General features: G+C 43.6%; 1 protein-coding gene across 4 annotated transcripts in view; it reads right to left on the reverse strand.

The window, feature by feature from the left end:
- The window catches only part of ARHGAP25 (Rho GTPase activating protein 25), a 115873-nt gene that overhangs the window by 35524 nt on the left and 65789 nt on the right, over window positions 1-14560 (reverse strand). For all 4 annotated transcript variants that reach the window (XR_001881798.1, XR_001881799.1, XM_017853789.1 and 1 more), the window contains exons 5-6: window positions 7711-7918; window positions 1790-1922 (exon numbers count right to left, since the gene is read on the reverse strand). Coding sequence is in view for 2 of the 4 variants with exons in the window: in XM_017853789.1 (XP_017709278.1) it covers window positions 1790-1922; window positions 7711-7918 (341 nt within the window). In the remaining 2 variants the exon portion in view is untranslated. The remainder of the gene's footprint in view (window positions 1-1789; window positions 1923-7710; window positions 7919-14560) is intronic.

Raw genomic sequence — 14560 nt, forward strand, 5'->3', positions numbered from 1 at the left:
CAGTGAGAAGGACCTTGGTCCCTGTGTGTAGACATGCATTGCCACAGATGTGGAAACTCTCAAAGATGCTGAGGTTGAGAAAAGTTGGGAGATGCAAGTCTAAAGTGAGTTCAGGGGTGGGAATCTTACTGTCAGAACAGAATCTAGGTGCTTCCTTTACTTTCCCCAGAACCCAGGGGTGAGATGCGATCTGAAACATTTATCTTTTTAGCTGCCTTTTAAACATTATTCCATAAAATTTTATTACTTTCACAATAGTGAGCAGATACACCAGTATAAGTTAAGACTTTTCATATCCCCTTCTCCCTCCCCCAATAAAATTCTTAAGTTACGCACAAAATATCATGCCTCAGATCCATGCAATCTAATTTTTGTTTGGAAAAGAGCTACAAAATCTGTATCATGTTAGCCACATCATTATTGTTCTCTTCCTTTCCTGAAATATAAAGTCAGCTTTTCTCTTATGTCAGGATCTATTCAAATCTTGATGCTCCCCCCATCCTCAGTCAGGGATGGAAGTTCTCACAGCTGTGTTTTCTTACAGGGCTAGGGTGCTATTTCTCCATTCATTTTAAATAAATATATTCTATGAAGCAGGCTATCTCATACATTCTGAAGTATGGAAGATAATAAACCTTCCCTTATATTGAAAAAAATATTAAAGTCACCCACCAGTATCATATTCCTGGGTCCTCAAAACAATCCTAGGCATGGTATGATATTATTATGAAAATTATCTAAGTTTGTGCTGTTCAATATAGCAGTTACTTGCCACATGTAGCTACTTAAATTTAAATCAAAATTAAATAAAATTAGGAATTTGGCTTCCCAGGTGCAGTAGCCACATTTTAGATGCCTAATAGCCATGTGTGGCTGGTGGTTACCATATTGAAAGGTGCAGATATATAAAAGTCCCATTACCATAGAAAGTTCTATTGGTCTAAGTAAATAAACTGAGTCTTATAAAAGATGTATAATCTGTATAATGGAAAAATCAAAGTTAAATCTAGGTCTTCATTATCGATTTTTCAGTGCACCACTTTGCCAGAGAGGGCTTTTAGCATAGTCATTGATATAAACACAAACTTCTTCATGGATCACTTGGATTTGAAAATCTTGTTTAAAAATCATCGAGGTTTATTGTTGTTGGTTGGGTTTCATCAGTTTCTTTAGTTGGTTGGTTGATTATAATAACATGACTACAGTGTGATCCCTGTTGACTATAAGGCCTCTCTAGAAATAACTTACACAGGATCAAAAATCCTGCTGGTGAACTTGTGCACTCTCACAAGCATATTGCAGATGGTGGTTACAGACCCTATAGGCAGCTAAGGCTAAAAAGAACAACAATCAAAAAACCTTCCCTATCCTTCATCTCCCTGGGACATGCATTCCTTGGATGACCACACCTGACACTCAAGCTGCTGTAGAGCTTGAACTATGTGACCTCGCACCTGCCTTCCAGTCTGTCCTTGTGTCCCAGCAAGTCTCAGCAAGGCCATTGGGCTTAAAATCCTCCTTCTGTATCCTCCTTTTCTCCCTACTTTTAATGTGACCCAGCAGTATTTGATTATGGTCCAGTTCTTTACTGGATTATTACATCTCATGAAGGCTGTGGTTTGCCAGTCATCATGATTGAGTTCATATGCCTTTTGTTGCTGAGGAAGTTGCATTTTGACTATCTTACCAAAAAGTATGGGCCCCTTGACCCACTGTTGCCTACTAGAATAGTGTCCAGAAAACCAATCACTTTCTTCTAAAGCAGGACAACTAACTCTAAGATGCAAACCTTTGCCTCGTCCGCATTCGTGAGCTGTCCACAGAGCAGGAACCCTTCGTACTGGCTCCAGGGAACCACGGGCTCTGGGAGGTCTCGTAGGTAGAGCTTTAGCAGGGAAGCCACAGTGTGTACATCTGTGTCTCTGGAAGAAAAGAAGCAATGCTCTTTGAAACCTCTTTGAAAGAAAAACTTTAGGATGTTCGTCACTTCCATCCTGATGATTCAGTGAATAGAACCATAAATTACAAAGGGAAATTTTGCAGAGGAGTAGAGTCTGATAAAGAAGAATCAGACCAAAACATTTTTGCTAATTCACCCTTCTGGAACAACAATGCTGAATATATGTTCCTCCATCTCTTCCACCCACCTACCTCAAAGGTAAGTTCAAGGTCTACATTTTTACTAAACCTTCCTTAATGATTTTCATCTTTATTGCTTTCTTCTTTCTTCAAGTCATTTAGTGCCTCACAATTAGCATTGTCTAATTAGTCTCTAATATTGCTTATGTTACCTCCTTTATATCCTTGGTCCATTCATCTCTTTAATCTTCCAGAGTGCTTAAAATAGTTCTGAGGTTCACTCACGTATTTGCTCAATAATTCACTCAATCAATAAGCATTGAGAAAACCTATTAGGTGCAAGATACTGCAAGATACTTGTCAAGCACTGGGATTTCAGTCGCCAATCCAAAAGACATCAGTAGCCATCCAGTCCAGGGATGGAGCCCTGGCCCCATCGAGTCACAAAGCTGTGGGGACTCAAGCATTATAAAGTCCTTACAATACTGTGTGGTTAATGCCATGATATGGGAAGCCCAAGACTCAGGATCCTATGGAAGTGTGGAAAAAGAACACCCAAGGCAGAGATGGGAACACGTAGATGACTTCTCAGATGAAAGAGTACCTCAGATGAGCTCTGAAAGGCAGTGAGGAGTTAGGGCATGAGGCAGGCAGCATGTGTGTCAGCCTGGAGCATGAGAAGAGGAGGCCTCGCCATGGGCCTGACTGACTGAAAGAGGCACGGCTCTTCAGTTCGGCTTCTCCATTTACAGGAGGGCTTTGTAAGTCATGGGCCAGGAGCCAAATCTGTCCCACTACCTCTATTTGTACAGCCTGGGAGCTAAGAATTCTTTTTACATTTTTAAATAGCTGGGGGAAAAAACACTCACAAGAAGAAGAGTGTGTCATGATGTAAAACTTGTAGGAAATTCAGATGTCAGCATCCGTAAGTAAAATTATAGAATAACACCACCACACTTGTTCATTTATGTGCTGAGCAGAGTATTATAGTTGTGGTAAAGACCATCTGGCCTGCAAAGCCTAAATATTTAATATGTGGTCCATTAAGAAAAGTTTGTTGACCCCTGGCTTACAAGGCGGTTGCATTGATTCTGCAATGCTGCAAGAGAAAATAAGATTCACTACCATATTCCTGAAGCTGATTATTGAAGAAATGTTTGTTTATTTCATATTGATAAGACCTGGCATTCTTAGGTAGCAGCCCCGCTAGCATCGTGAAAAGCTGTGATGTGGCAAGAGGTCCAGAATAACCTTGGAATGTCCTTGATTTCAGTGATGAGAAATATAGAATAGGCTGGAGGACATGTCTCCTGGTCCTAGGAGGGAGGGGAGGGGTGGATCTGGACAAGAGGAGGAGAAGGGAGGCATCTGAGGCAACAGAAGCAAGAACACTGGGCTTGATTGTAAAGCCCTGTCTTGGTGCTCTGTGTGCATTTTACTTTGGTTTTGACAGCCAGTTGTTGGAGCTGTTTTCTGAAAAGGCTCCCCTCTTTGCAGCCTGTGAACTGTACCTCAACAGGAGAACACGGGCTGGCACAGAGCCCGCTCTATGCTCCATGGCTGACCTCAGGAAATCTGGGGTAGGAACCATTCATTTAACATGGGGATTCTGGAGAATCCTTCCCTGCTGAGTCACTGCCCAAAAATACCTGAGGCAAAGCCAGGCTAGGAAAAGTACTTTTGTCAAAATATGTTATGAGAAGTTCCTGAGAAAGTGGCAGCAAGACAGTCAGCTGACAATTTGCAGGAGCAGAATTCTCCCAAAGTCCAAAAGTTGCATCCTCCTAAAGTCCCTACACGGCAATCCATCCATTTGTCTCTATCAGCATCCTGGGACTCCCATTTGATTGGGACCTCTCCTTCACCCCCATCCAACCAGTCTTCCAAATCCCTTCAAACCTATTCTCCTAAAGTCATGCTGATGCTTGTAAGCCCCTCCCCTCCTTTCACTACCCTATGCCTCCAGATTCTATGCTCTGCCCACTCTAGGGCACAGCCCTGAACACCAAAACACACCAACGGAATGAGTGAAGAAAACATAGTTTGAAATGGAAAAAGCAGCATAAATGGTAAGTCAAGAAACTGGATCCTGGCTGGGAACAGTGGCTTACGTCTGTAGTCCCAGCACTTTGGGAGGCTGAGGTGGGTGGATCACTTGAGGTCAGGAGTTCAAGACCAGCCTGGCCAACATGGCAAAACGCTGTCTCTACTAAAAATACAAAAATTGGCTGGGCCTGGTGGCAGGTGCCTGTAATCCCAGCTACTCAGGAGGCTGAGGCAGGAGAATAACTTGAACCAAGGAGGCAGAGGTTGCAGTGAGCCAAGATCACACCACTGCACTCTAGCCTGGGTGACAAAGTGAGACTTGGTCTCGAAAAAAAAAAAAAAAGAAACTGAATCTTTTGAAGAGAGACAACAACAATAAAAAAGACACCTAGACAGTTTAATCAGGAGATATTTAGACAGCAAAAACATCCATCATTAGAAAAGAGAAACGGGTTATAAATATAGCTACAGCATGGATACTTCAAAGTAATAATAAAAGAACACAATTAGCTATATAAATCATCTTACCACACTGAAACTTACAGAAAGCTTCCCAGTTCATTTCACCAAAAATAAACCTGACAAGGCATGCCCACTGCTGGGCCTAGCTAACTCCTCATTCTTGTTTATTGGGTCTCAGCTTAAATGTCATTTTCTTGGGGACCTCCCTAAATACACCAGACCATGTGAAAAGCCCCTGTTCTGTTTTCATAGTATTGAGTTTCCTTTTTAGCACTCAACACCATGGAACTTATACAATTATTTCTATAAATTTTTGTTTTACTGTGAGCACCCCATTGTACTAGGGCTAACTCAGACGTCTATTTTATGGTCTAAATTTGTAACATTATTTTTTCGGAGTTTGCTGTTCCTCTAACCCAACAGAACACCCTTAAATTATTCTTTTTTTTTTTTTTTTTAAATCAAGGGCTAAGAGCAGGTCAGGAGCCAGGTGGCTTTTGGGTTCAACAACTGATGTACTAGGGATTACCCAAGACTCCTCAGATGGTTCTGCCAGCCCTTCCCTGGAGGCATTGATGCTTGTAATGTGGCATGTCTGTAGGTGCATTTCTCACAGACACATAGGGTGAGAAGTGTGTTGGCTTTGTAGCCAGGCAGCGTCCATCCTGGTAGAAACTTGGCAAGGAGATTTTAAAGTTCACAGTTTTGTGTCTAAGGAGACCAGAGAGACATGCACTAGTCTCACCAAACAGCTCCTCTGCTCACCTTCATTCTAGTGAGGTAATGGGGGCATCTTGGGGTGGAACCCAGCACATAACCAATGCAGAGGATCTGGGTGAGTTCCCACAGCCGTGAAGTTGGGGACACCAGGAGGGTGCTCCTTGCTCTCCAAATACCCCTTCTTCCACTCACTGACTCCTACAATTCCTTTTATAGGAGGCAGAAAAAGTTACAAGCGTAGCTTCTCTCTCCTGGTCTGCTCGTGACTCTGAAAACCCTCCCTTTCTCCCTTTCCTGACCTCTTTCCACCCCCTTTCACACTGCCCCACTTCTGAACTCCCACACACAATTCAGGTTAACACTGTCTCAAGGCTGGTCTCTTCCTCTCCCACTCCCAGGCCAGATTCACTCTCAGGAAATCATCTAACACTGGTCACTTTCACTTCAGAGTTAATTTGCCAGTTTTGTTGACCTCTCTTGAGTTACTGGCTTTGTCAATTCTATGATTCCAAAGTCAGGCTAATCCCTGTAAGCCCTCCCCTCCTTTCCCTGTCCTATGCATCCGGCATTCTATGCTCTGTCCCTTGCAGGGCACAGCCCTCAACACCAAAACACACCATGGAATGAGAAGTGGGGGAGTATAAAAGGGGGTGGAGACAGGGCAGGAAAAGGGGAAAAAGAGGGTTTTCAGAATCATGAGTGGAATAGGAGAGAGAAGACCTGGTCTCTCCTAAATATGCTCAAATGTAACTAAACAATAAGAATCAAATAAGAGCCAGTCACACCTCCCAAATCAGACTTGTCCTCTCAAGGGTTATGTGGACCTAAGAGTTGCCCCTGAGAAACCCCTGAAAAGCCCCCAATGGCCCTTCCTATTTCTGGATGTGTAAACTCTACCCCTCACTTCTAGGTGTGGAGATGTCACAAGGTAAGGTAATTTTCCTCCTTCCAGCCCCAAATATTTCAAAACAATCAGAAATTCCCACACCAACACCCACGCCTACTCTATAGTGCATAGGCTAGAACCTAAGGCAGTTATTTGGCAAATCCTAGCAATCACCTCTATTCCTTTTGGCACATTGTATGGCATTGCTCTAGCAACAACCTACCTGTATCTTTCATCAGGCCAAGGCTAACTAAAAACATAAAAAGAAACTGAATATAAAGGTGGTGAGCACAATGGAACAAGCGCCTGATATCAAAACGCAGTTGATGGTGCTGCCGAAAGTCCCCGTGTTTGATGCCCATAATGGGCTGTTGTTCCAATAAGAACCCCATCTCTTGCTTCCTAGGGTGCTAAAATATAGCGCCTGTGGGAAATTAGCTTATTACTTATTAAGGGTAGGAAAGACACCCCTGTGGTTGTCCAAACTACGACTGTGGCCATAAGCATGGAGAGAAACAAATAGATCTCAGAGAAGCTTTGGAGGAAAAACGGGCAGCGTTGGTGATTAGAGTGAGGGGTGAGGGAGCTTCTACACAAGATGACACTTAGGTCTTCACAATTTTCTCAGAATCAACCCAACCCCATTGCCCAAAATAAGCTTGGCAACTTTCATTTTTGGAAACTGGATAGAGTTCAGGCCCATCTTACTGAACCTTGGTTTATGGGCTGCTAATTTGGAAACAGCAGTCAAACTTATGCCAGCAGGACAAGTTCACGCAGGCAACTGGGGAGGAGACTGCACAACATCAGGTGGGGATTTTACTAGCTGAGTGTGGCAGACAAGGAAACCTCAGCTGAGTGACTGGAGAAGGTGGGGAGGAAGCAGGTGGTGGGAGGAAATGTCACTATGCCTGATATGCCCCAAACAGGGCTGGGAGACCTCCACACAGAAGACTTAGGAATGCCAGGCTGCCAAGATATCAGGATGTGCTCTTGCAAAAGGGCTCAGAACTGAGTCAGAATCACGTGGTACTGTGATCTTGGAAACTAACAAGAAGTCCTGGTTATGGCCACTTCTGGAACGCTAACGAAAGTCGCTGGTGCCCTTGGATATACATCTGGTGCATTCTCCACCACACCGAGTGTTTGTACAGCCAGCTCCGCTCTTCCATGCTCCTCATCTGTCCTGAAGGGTGGGCCTGAGGCTAGGTCCCATCTTTCTCCCCTCCTCTGCACGACCCCTTCTCCTGTGCCCTAAACATCACCTGAATCTGCCCAGCAGGGTTCCAGTTCTGGTTCACATGATCTGTCACATAAACTATCTGCATACTCTCCTAACTGTGCTCCAGTCTCCCAAAATCCCAATCATGAGCAAAACAAAGGCTCTTTCTGTTGCAAGCCAGGGCTCTTAGAAGTGTCTATGCAAGTCCCATAGCTCAACTGGAATGGAGAGGCCCTCCCAGCCAAGCCAGGCAGAGGGGAGGGCAGAGGTGGGACACTGCAGCAGGGCAATGTACCTGTCAAAGGAGGGCCGCTCCCCAGCGTCAAAGGCATCTCTCAGCTGCTTCACCAGGTTGTCCTGCCCAGGCAGACGGAAGATGCCCTCTTCATTCCGGCCATGCTCCAGGATGAACTCTGCACATTTCTCCACCAGGATGGGCACCAGATGAGGGCCGAATTTCTGTTCATAGGCCACAGTCTCATCCAAGCGCTGGCCAAACACCGCTGAGGAGAGAGCAAACAGAACCAGCCTGTCATTCTGTGCTTCCTGGGATGAACTATTTCTTGACTTTCTGTGTCACCTGTGACTTCACAGGTTTTATTGCAATGATACTAGACAAAATGTGGGAGACAAATCAATCATAATATTTCCTGAAACTATGAATATGGGCCTGTAAATTTGAGGCAGTCTTTGTCAGTCTTTTTATATTGACCCACATTTCTTACATATTTAAAATAACGACTGGCTTTTACTGAATACTTTTTGCTGGGAATTGCACACTTTTTATCCTTTAATCTTGACAGCAACTCTATGAGGTGGTATTAATGTCACACTCACCTTACTGTTAAAGACATTGATCCTTAGACACTTGCCAAGGTCAAGCAGCTCACAGCATGGCACAGTTGGGATTCAGGCCTAGGCAGTGAACTCCCAGCAATGTGCCTTAACCATGGCAGGAAGCAGGCCGTTTTGTGTCCACTTGTGTCAGAGAGTAGTAAAGCATAACACAGTAAGGCATCCCCCCTTAGCCACAGTCAACTGCAGTCTGAAAACATTAAATGCAAAATTCCAGAAACAAACAATTTATAAGTTTTAAATTGCATGTCATTCTGAGTAGCATGATGAAATTTCTCATGGTCCCGCTCAGTCCAGCTTGAGATGTGAATCATCTCTTCGTTTAGTGTATCCACTTTGCATACACTGCTTGCCCAGGAGTCACATAGTAGTTGTCTCAGTTATACTTAGTAGTTGTCTCAGTTATAAGACTGAAAAGACATAGCGTATATAGGGCTCAGTACTATCTGAGATCTCAGGCATCCACTGCGGTCTGGAAACATATCCCCCAAAGATAAAGAGGGACTACTGTAGTCTATCACATAGATGTCTTATAGCACGAAACCACTGTGGAATTTAAAATAACTTAGGTTGTTTACTATGTCCTAATTATAAACATTGCCACAGCAAACATGTTCATTCACCTGGCAGAGATCCTGGAATGTATGCAGTTCAATGCATAATTTCTAATTAATTAACATTTGGATGCAGGAACAAAAGCATTTCATTCTTTTGAACTATTTCCTCAGGACAAATTCCCATGTGTAGCGTTACTGGGTCAAGAGGTTTGAACATTTTTATAACTTGATGGTATGCAAATTGCTTTCCAAAAATTATTTTCCCAAATTACCCTGCCTCCAGCAAAGCAAGTGTGGGCCAGTTCCACCCCAGCTCTGTCCGAGTGGAGAAACTCTGCTGCACAGTTTCCCCACCCCAGCAGTGTGAGGACACGAGTTTACAAATCAGGACGACCACCGCCTACCCATTCTCCCACCAGGCTTCCATGCCCTGGAGGTTCAGAAGACAGGCCGTGGCTTCTGTCCTGTCCTGCTTGACTTTCCCTCTGCCATAATCAGGGCTCTGCTGCACCCAGCACTTCAATCCCTAGGACATCCATTTACAAAGTCACTTGACTCTCCCCATGATTCTCTCTCTCAGGTTGGTCCTCTCCATCCCATCTCGAGTTCCTGTGGATTCCACCTGTATAGAGCTGTACCAGGCTCTTGACCTGCATGTTCTTTTCCGCTCCCACCCACTACCCAGGCTAGGCCAGCCTCCTCTCTCACCTGTAACTGCTGCAGTCTCTTCTCTCTATCATGTTCGAAACCCTTCTGCTGCTTGCCTTTCTAAAGCACTGCTCTGCTTGAGTGCCCTTCTCTTGGTTTTCAGTAGTCACCTGCTTCCCCCCAGTTGCCTCCGTGATGTTTTTCAAATAGACACGTAAAGCCCTGGCAGTTTGTCAGGGACTCCTCTTTCATCACATCAGGTGTTGGGAGGCGAGAGTGGAATCTAGGCGGAGCTGAATAGGGGGCCTCTGTGTTCCCCACTACCACCAAATCTGCTTGGCTGTTGTTCGTTTCACTTATTGCACTGCAGTGAGACTGTGATTAAATACTTCTGTGGCTAAAGTTTGAGAATCAAGGCTGGCATTCCTCAAGGCTTGGCACCCACCTGCTTTCCTGGCCTGATGTCCTGCCATGCCCCGAGAGTCATCTCACCCTGACGTTTCCAAAACATAATGCTCTGCAGTCTCCATGTCCTTGAACAGTCTCTTCTCCCTGTCCAGTCTGCTCTCCCACTTCCCTGGCTGCGCCAATTCTCTTTGTCCTCCTTGGCCCCTCTCAAATACCATCATATCTGCCATGCCTTACTGACACCCAGATGTAGAGACTACATCCTACTCTGTGCACCATATTGCTTCTTGAATATCCCAATCCTTCCCATATTCTGTGATCATGATTTGTATGTACCTGTGTCGTCTGCATGATTGTAAGCCCCCTGCTACTGGGAATAGGAGGAAGGGCTGTTTTCATCCCCAATGTCTAGCATAACCCCTGGCAAAAGGTAGACAGTCAATGACTTTTGCTGAAGGATTTAATGAATCAATTTGTCTTTAAGCAAGTATTTTTCATGACTAATGGTTATTCGGCATTTCTTTAGTTTAAACACTAATAGGAATCTCCTGGTATATGAATTCAGCTTCACACTAGCATGCATTGAGTGCCCTGCCATGTGCCAGCACCAGGCTCCATGGAATGGGTTGTGCATACAAGGGGCATGGAAGACCTGGTTCATGCTTTTAATGAGTTTGCCATCAAGTTATGAAAATAACATAACAGATGGACTGTCTGCCTTTGAGGGGTCACACAAAACTAGTGAGAAACAATTAGAAAATTTCAATAGCCATATGGAATTAGGTTTCTATTTGTCGGTAAAAGGAGCTGGACACATCTTTTCACCAAATTGATAGGACATGACTGAAATAATCTGACTTAAAACAGACCACATAGCATCTGGAAAGTTCTCTTTGAGAGGTCCAGAGAGGGGCCCTTCAATGGGAGAGGCAGATGTCTCCTGGAGCAGTTGAAACTCAGGCTCCAGAGGTCCACTGGACTTGATGGGGAAAGATAGCACAAACACAGTGTAAGGATGTGCACAGAGAAGTCAAAGCTTTCAGATTCAAGCTCCATTTCTGAGGTCTTATAGCAGATGCTCCACCTTGCAGGTGATTTGGAGCCAAGCTCCTTCTTATACCTTAATGTGTGTCTAGTCCTCTAGCTTTTCTCCTCATCCCAGTCTATCAGCCTTGTCCTGCCTTCATCCTCTATTCCTCTCACACCTCAAATGCAGCCCTTTTGATATTAATCTCACTCATACTTTTTTTCTTCAACATCCCCACCCTGCTGCTTCCTACTACCCTCTGCATGCCTTCATCAGGCCATTGGGAGCTACAAGAGACCACACATAACATATTGTGGAAATTTATCCTTCCAATCTCTGCAAGACATTGGTTCCAAATTTTCACCACTCCTCTTAAGCTCCCCACCCATTCCCTCCCTTCTCTGTCTCAACAGGTGATCTTGGCTCCTCTTTCCTTCCATTACCAAATGGAGGGTTATGAGTGAACTCCCTCATCTCCAGTCCCTGCCTTTCCCATCCTTTCTCCTCTGTGTTCCTGTTTTCTCCCAGAGGAAGAAAAGGGCCCTATCTTTCATCTAGGATGATGCCTTCCTGAACTGTGGGTTCCATTCCTTCCATCTCTTCCACTAATTACTCTTTCTCTTTGTATCTTAAAATTTTCTCTTTCAATTGAAAGATCCCACGTGAGTCTAGGTCTTTGCCATTTATGAAAGAATAATCTCCCACCTCAGCTCTTATGCAAACAACCAACATTTGCTTTCCTTCTCTTTACCATATACTGGTAAAAAATTGTGTCTACTTCTAGAGAGATGTCTGCCTCACTTCCTCACTTATCACTCACTACTCAGCCTCTCAACCCATCACAATCTGGTTTCATTAGCCTGCACTTCTTCACTAAATCTGCTCACTAAGATTTCTAGTGCTCTCCTAATATTCATTCCACACCCTACTTACTGATCTTCTCAGAAGACTGATGTTGTTACTTCTCCTTCCTCTTCAATACTTTCTCCCTACATTGCAATAAATCCAACCATTCTTGTTCTATTCTCATGTCACTGATGACTCCTTTCAGTGTCTTTGACTGTGCTCCATCTTCCACCTGCTCCTTTGGTGCATCATTTCCTGGGATTCCAACTCAAGCTTCTTTTCTTCTCCCTCTAGTATCCTCCTTAGGAAAGTGCATATGATTTCACACATTTAGGTATCACTTATAAACTTATAACTTATTAATCTGCATATCTGGTCCAGATCTCTCTCTCTCTCTCTCTCTCTCTATATATATATATATACACACACACACACACACACACATACATATATAATATACATATGTGTATATATGGATATATGTATATATATATACACACACACATATGGATAGATAGATATAATTTATGAAAGAATAATCCTTCACCTCGGCTCTCATGCAAATGATCAACACTTGCTTTCCTCTCTTTACTATTATACTCATAGAAAAATGTGTTTTATTTTATCTTTATATATGTAGCTATATCATATCTATTTCCATCTTTTCTCTCGCTCTCTCTTTTTCTCTCTCCCTTTTTCCTCTATAACCATAAGTTCAATGATTCATGGCAATTCTCCCAGTATCTTCTCTAATCTCACTATCATCCCATCCCTAAATCACTGCTTCTCCTGTAGCCTTCCTCAAAGGCAATAGCATTCATTCCATCACTCAAGCACCAGGTACTCTCCTAGGCACTGAAAATGCAAAGCCATTAATACAAGGTACCTGCACTTAACTAACCCAATTAGCAAAATTGTGACATTAGAATTATCTGCAACACTCTTCACTCTCTCCAAATAGGTTGGTACATTATTCTTTTTTTTTTTTTTTTTTTTTTTTTGAGATGGAGTCTTGCTCTGTTGCCAAGATGGAGTGCAGTGGCGCGATCTCGGCTCACTGCAATCTCCTTCTCCCGGGTTCACGCAATTCTCCTGCCTAAGCCTCCCGAGTAGCTGGGACTACAGGCGCCTGTCACCATGCCCAGCTGATTTTTTGTAGTTTTAATACAGACGGGGTTTCACTGTGTTAGCCAGGAAGGTCTCAATTTCCTGACCTCGTGATCCACCCACCTCGGCTTCCCAAAGTGCTGGGATTATAGGCATGAGCCACTGCACCCAGCCTAGGATGGTACATTCTAAATATGATTTAAACAAGCTCCCTATTCTCACTGCTGTTGCCTATATCATTACAATGCTTTCTTTTGCAACTCCATTTCTTGCAAATTCCTTCCACCAGAATTCACAAAGTCATTCAACAAATGTAGGCTGAGCATTTGCTGTGGGCCAGGCTCTTTGATAGCTAGAGAGTACAATAGGATGAATGAAAATGGTCTTTGCTTTTAAAATTCTCAAGAGAATGCCCTTCCTCCTGCTCTCCACCTGGAAACCCAGTCTTCTGAATTTGGATGTCTTCTCAGAGAAAACTGGTCACTCTTTCCTCTACTCATAGAGCTCCCTGTGTGTTCCTTGATGTTATCACTTCTCATGTAATTTTATGATGATTCATTTAAACATCCCTCTCTTCCACTGGACTGTGGACCCCTCAAAGGCAGACAGTCCATCTGGCTCAGCATCTATTTTCAGAACCTGGTATATGATGGACCTCAGAGAGTTGTCACTACCTGCTGCCTACATTCCTCCCATTCTCTGGTCCTTTTCTGCGCTCAGTACTTCCCCAAACCTACTCTTGTCAAGGAGACCAATGGCCTTTACATTTTAAAATCTGAGGTGAAATTCTCTGTCTTCATCTTAACTGCTCTATCAGCAGCATGTGACACAGCAAGTCACCCCCTCCTTCTTGGGACACTTTCTCACATGGCTTTTGGTACACCAGTCTCTCCTGGTTCTCCATGTGTCTCATCAGATGCTTTTAGCCTCCTCTGAGGATTCTTCCTTTTCTTGCTGTCCTCTAAATGTTGGAGGGTCCCAGGGCCTCCCTTCCTCATCTGCACACTTTCTCATAGTCTCACCACTTTAAATATCACCCATATGATGAAGACTTTGAAGTTGTCATCTGCAGCCTAGAAATCAGTCAAAGCTATTCTCTCAACAAGAACCAACCACTGGATGCTCTGGAGACATCAGGACCAACAGTGTCACTTCTTACATGAGAGAAAAATCATCTTTTTTTTTTTTTTTTTAGCTTGGCTAGGTCAGGTTTTGTCACTCTTAATCTCAGATCACATGAGGAGTTTGGAATCAGAAACATCCCTGGAACTCCAAAGAGCTGGTCCTGAGTTCTACCAATGTCTGACCTCTGGGTCCTAATTGTCACCCCTTTGGCCATTAGCAGAGCAGTTCCATCTTAATAGGTATAAATGTTCATGAATTTATTATAATAATTATATGTAATATAATTACCATAATGTAATTTTAATATATGTAATATGATAATTATAACTATTAACCAATGCAATTAATTGCATTAATTTTATGCTGAGAACTGATCCCTGATACTTTCACATGTGCTATCTCATTTAGTCCTCATGAGAACTCTACAAAGTAAATATTACTGTTCCATTTTACAGATAAGAAAACTGGCCGGGTGCGGTGGCTCAAGCCTGTAATCCCAGCACTTTGGGAGGCCGAGACGGGCGGATCACGAGGTCAGGAGATCGAGACCATCCTGGCTAACACGGTGAAAC

The sequence above is a fragment of the Rhinopithecus bieti genome, unplaced genomic scaffold (assembly GCF_001698545.2).
Source record: "Rhinopithecus bieti isolate Rb0 unplaced genomic scaffold, ASM169854v2 scaffold_36315, whole genome shotgun sequence".
Lineage (NCBI taxonomy): Eukaryota > Metazoa > Chordata > Mammalia > Primates > Cercopithecidae > Rhinopithecus > Rhinopithecus bieti.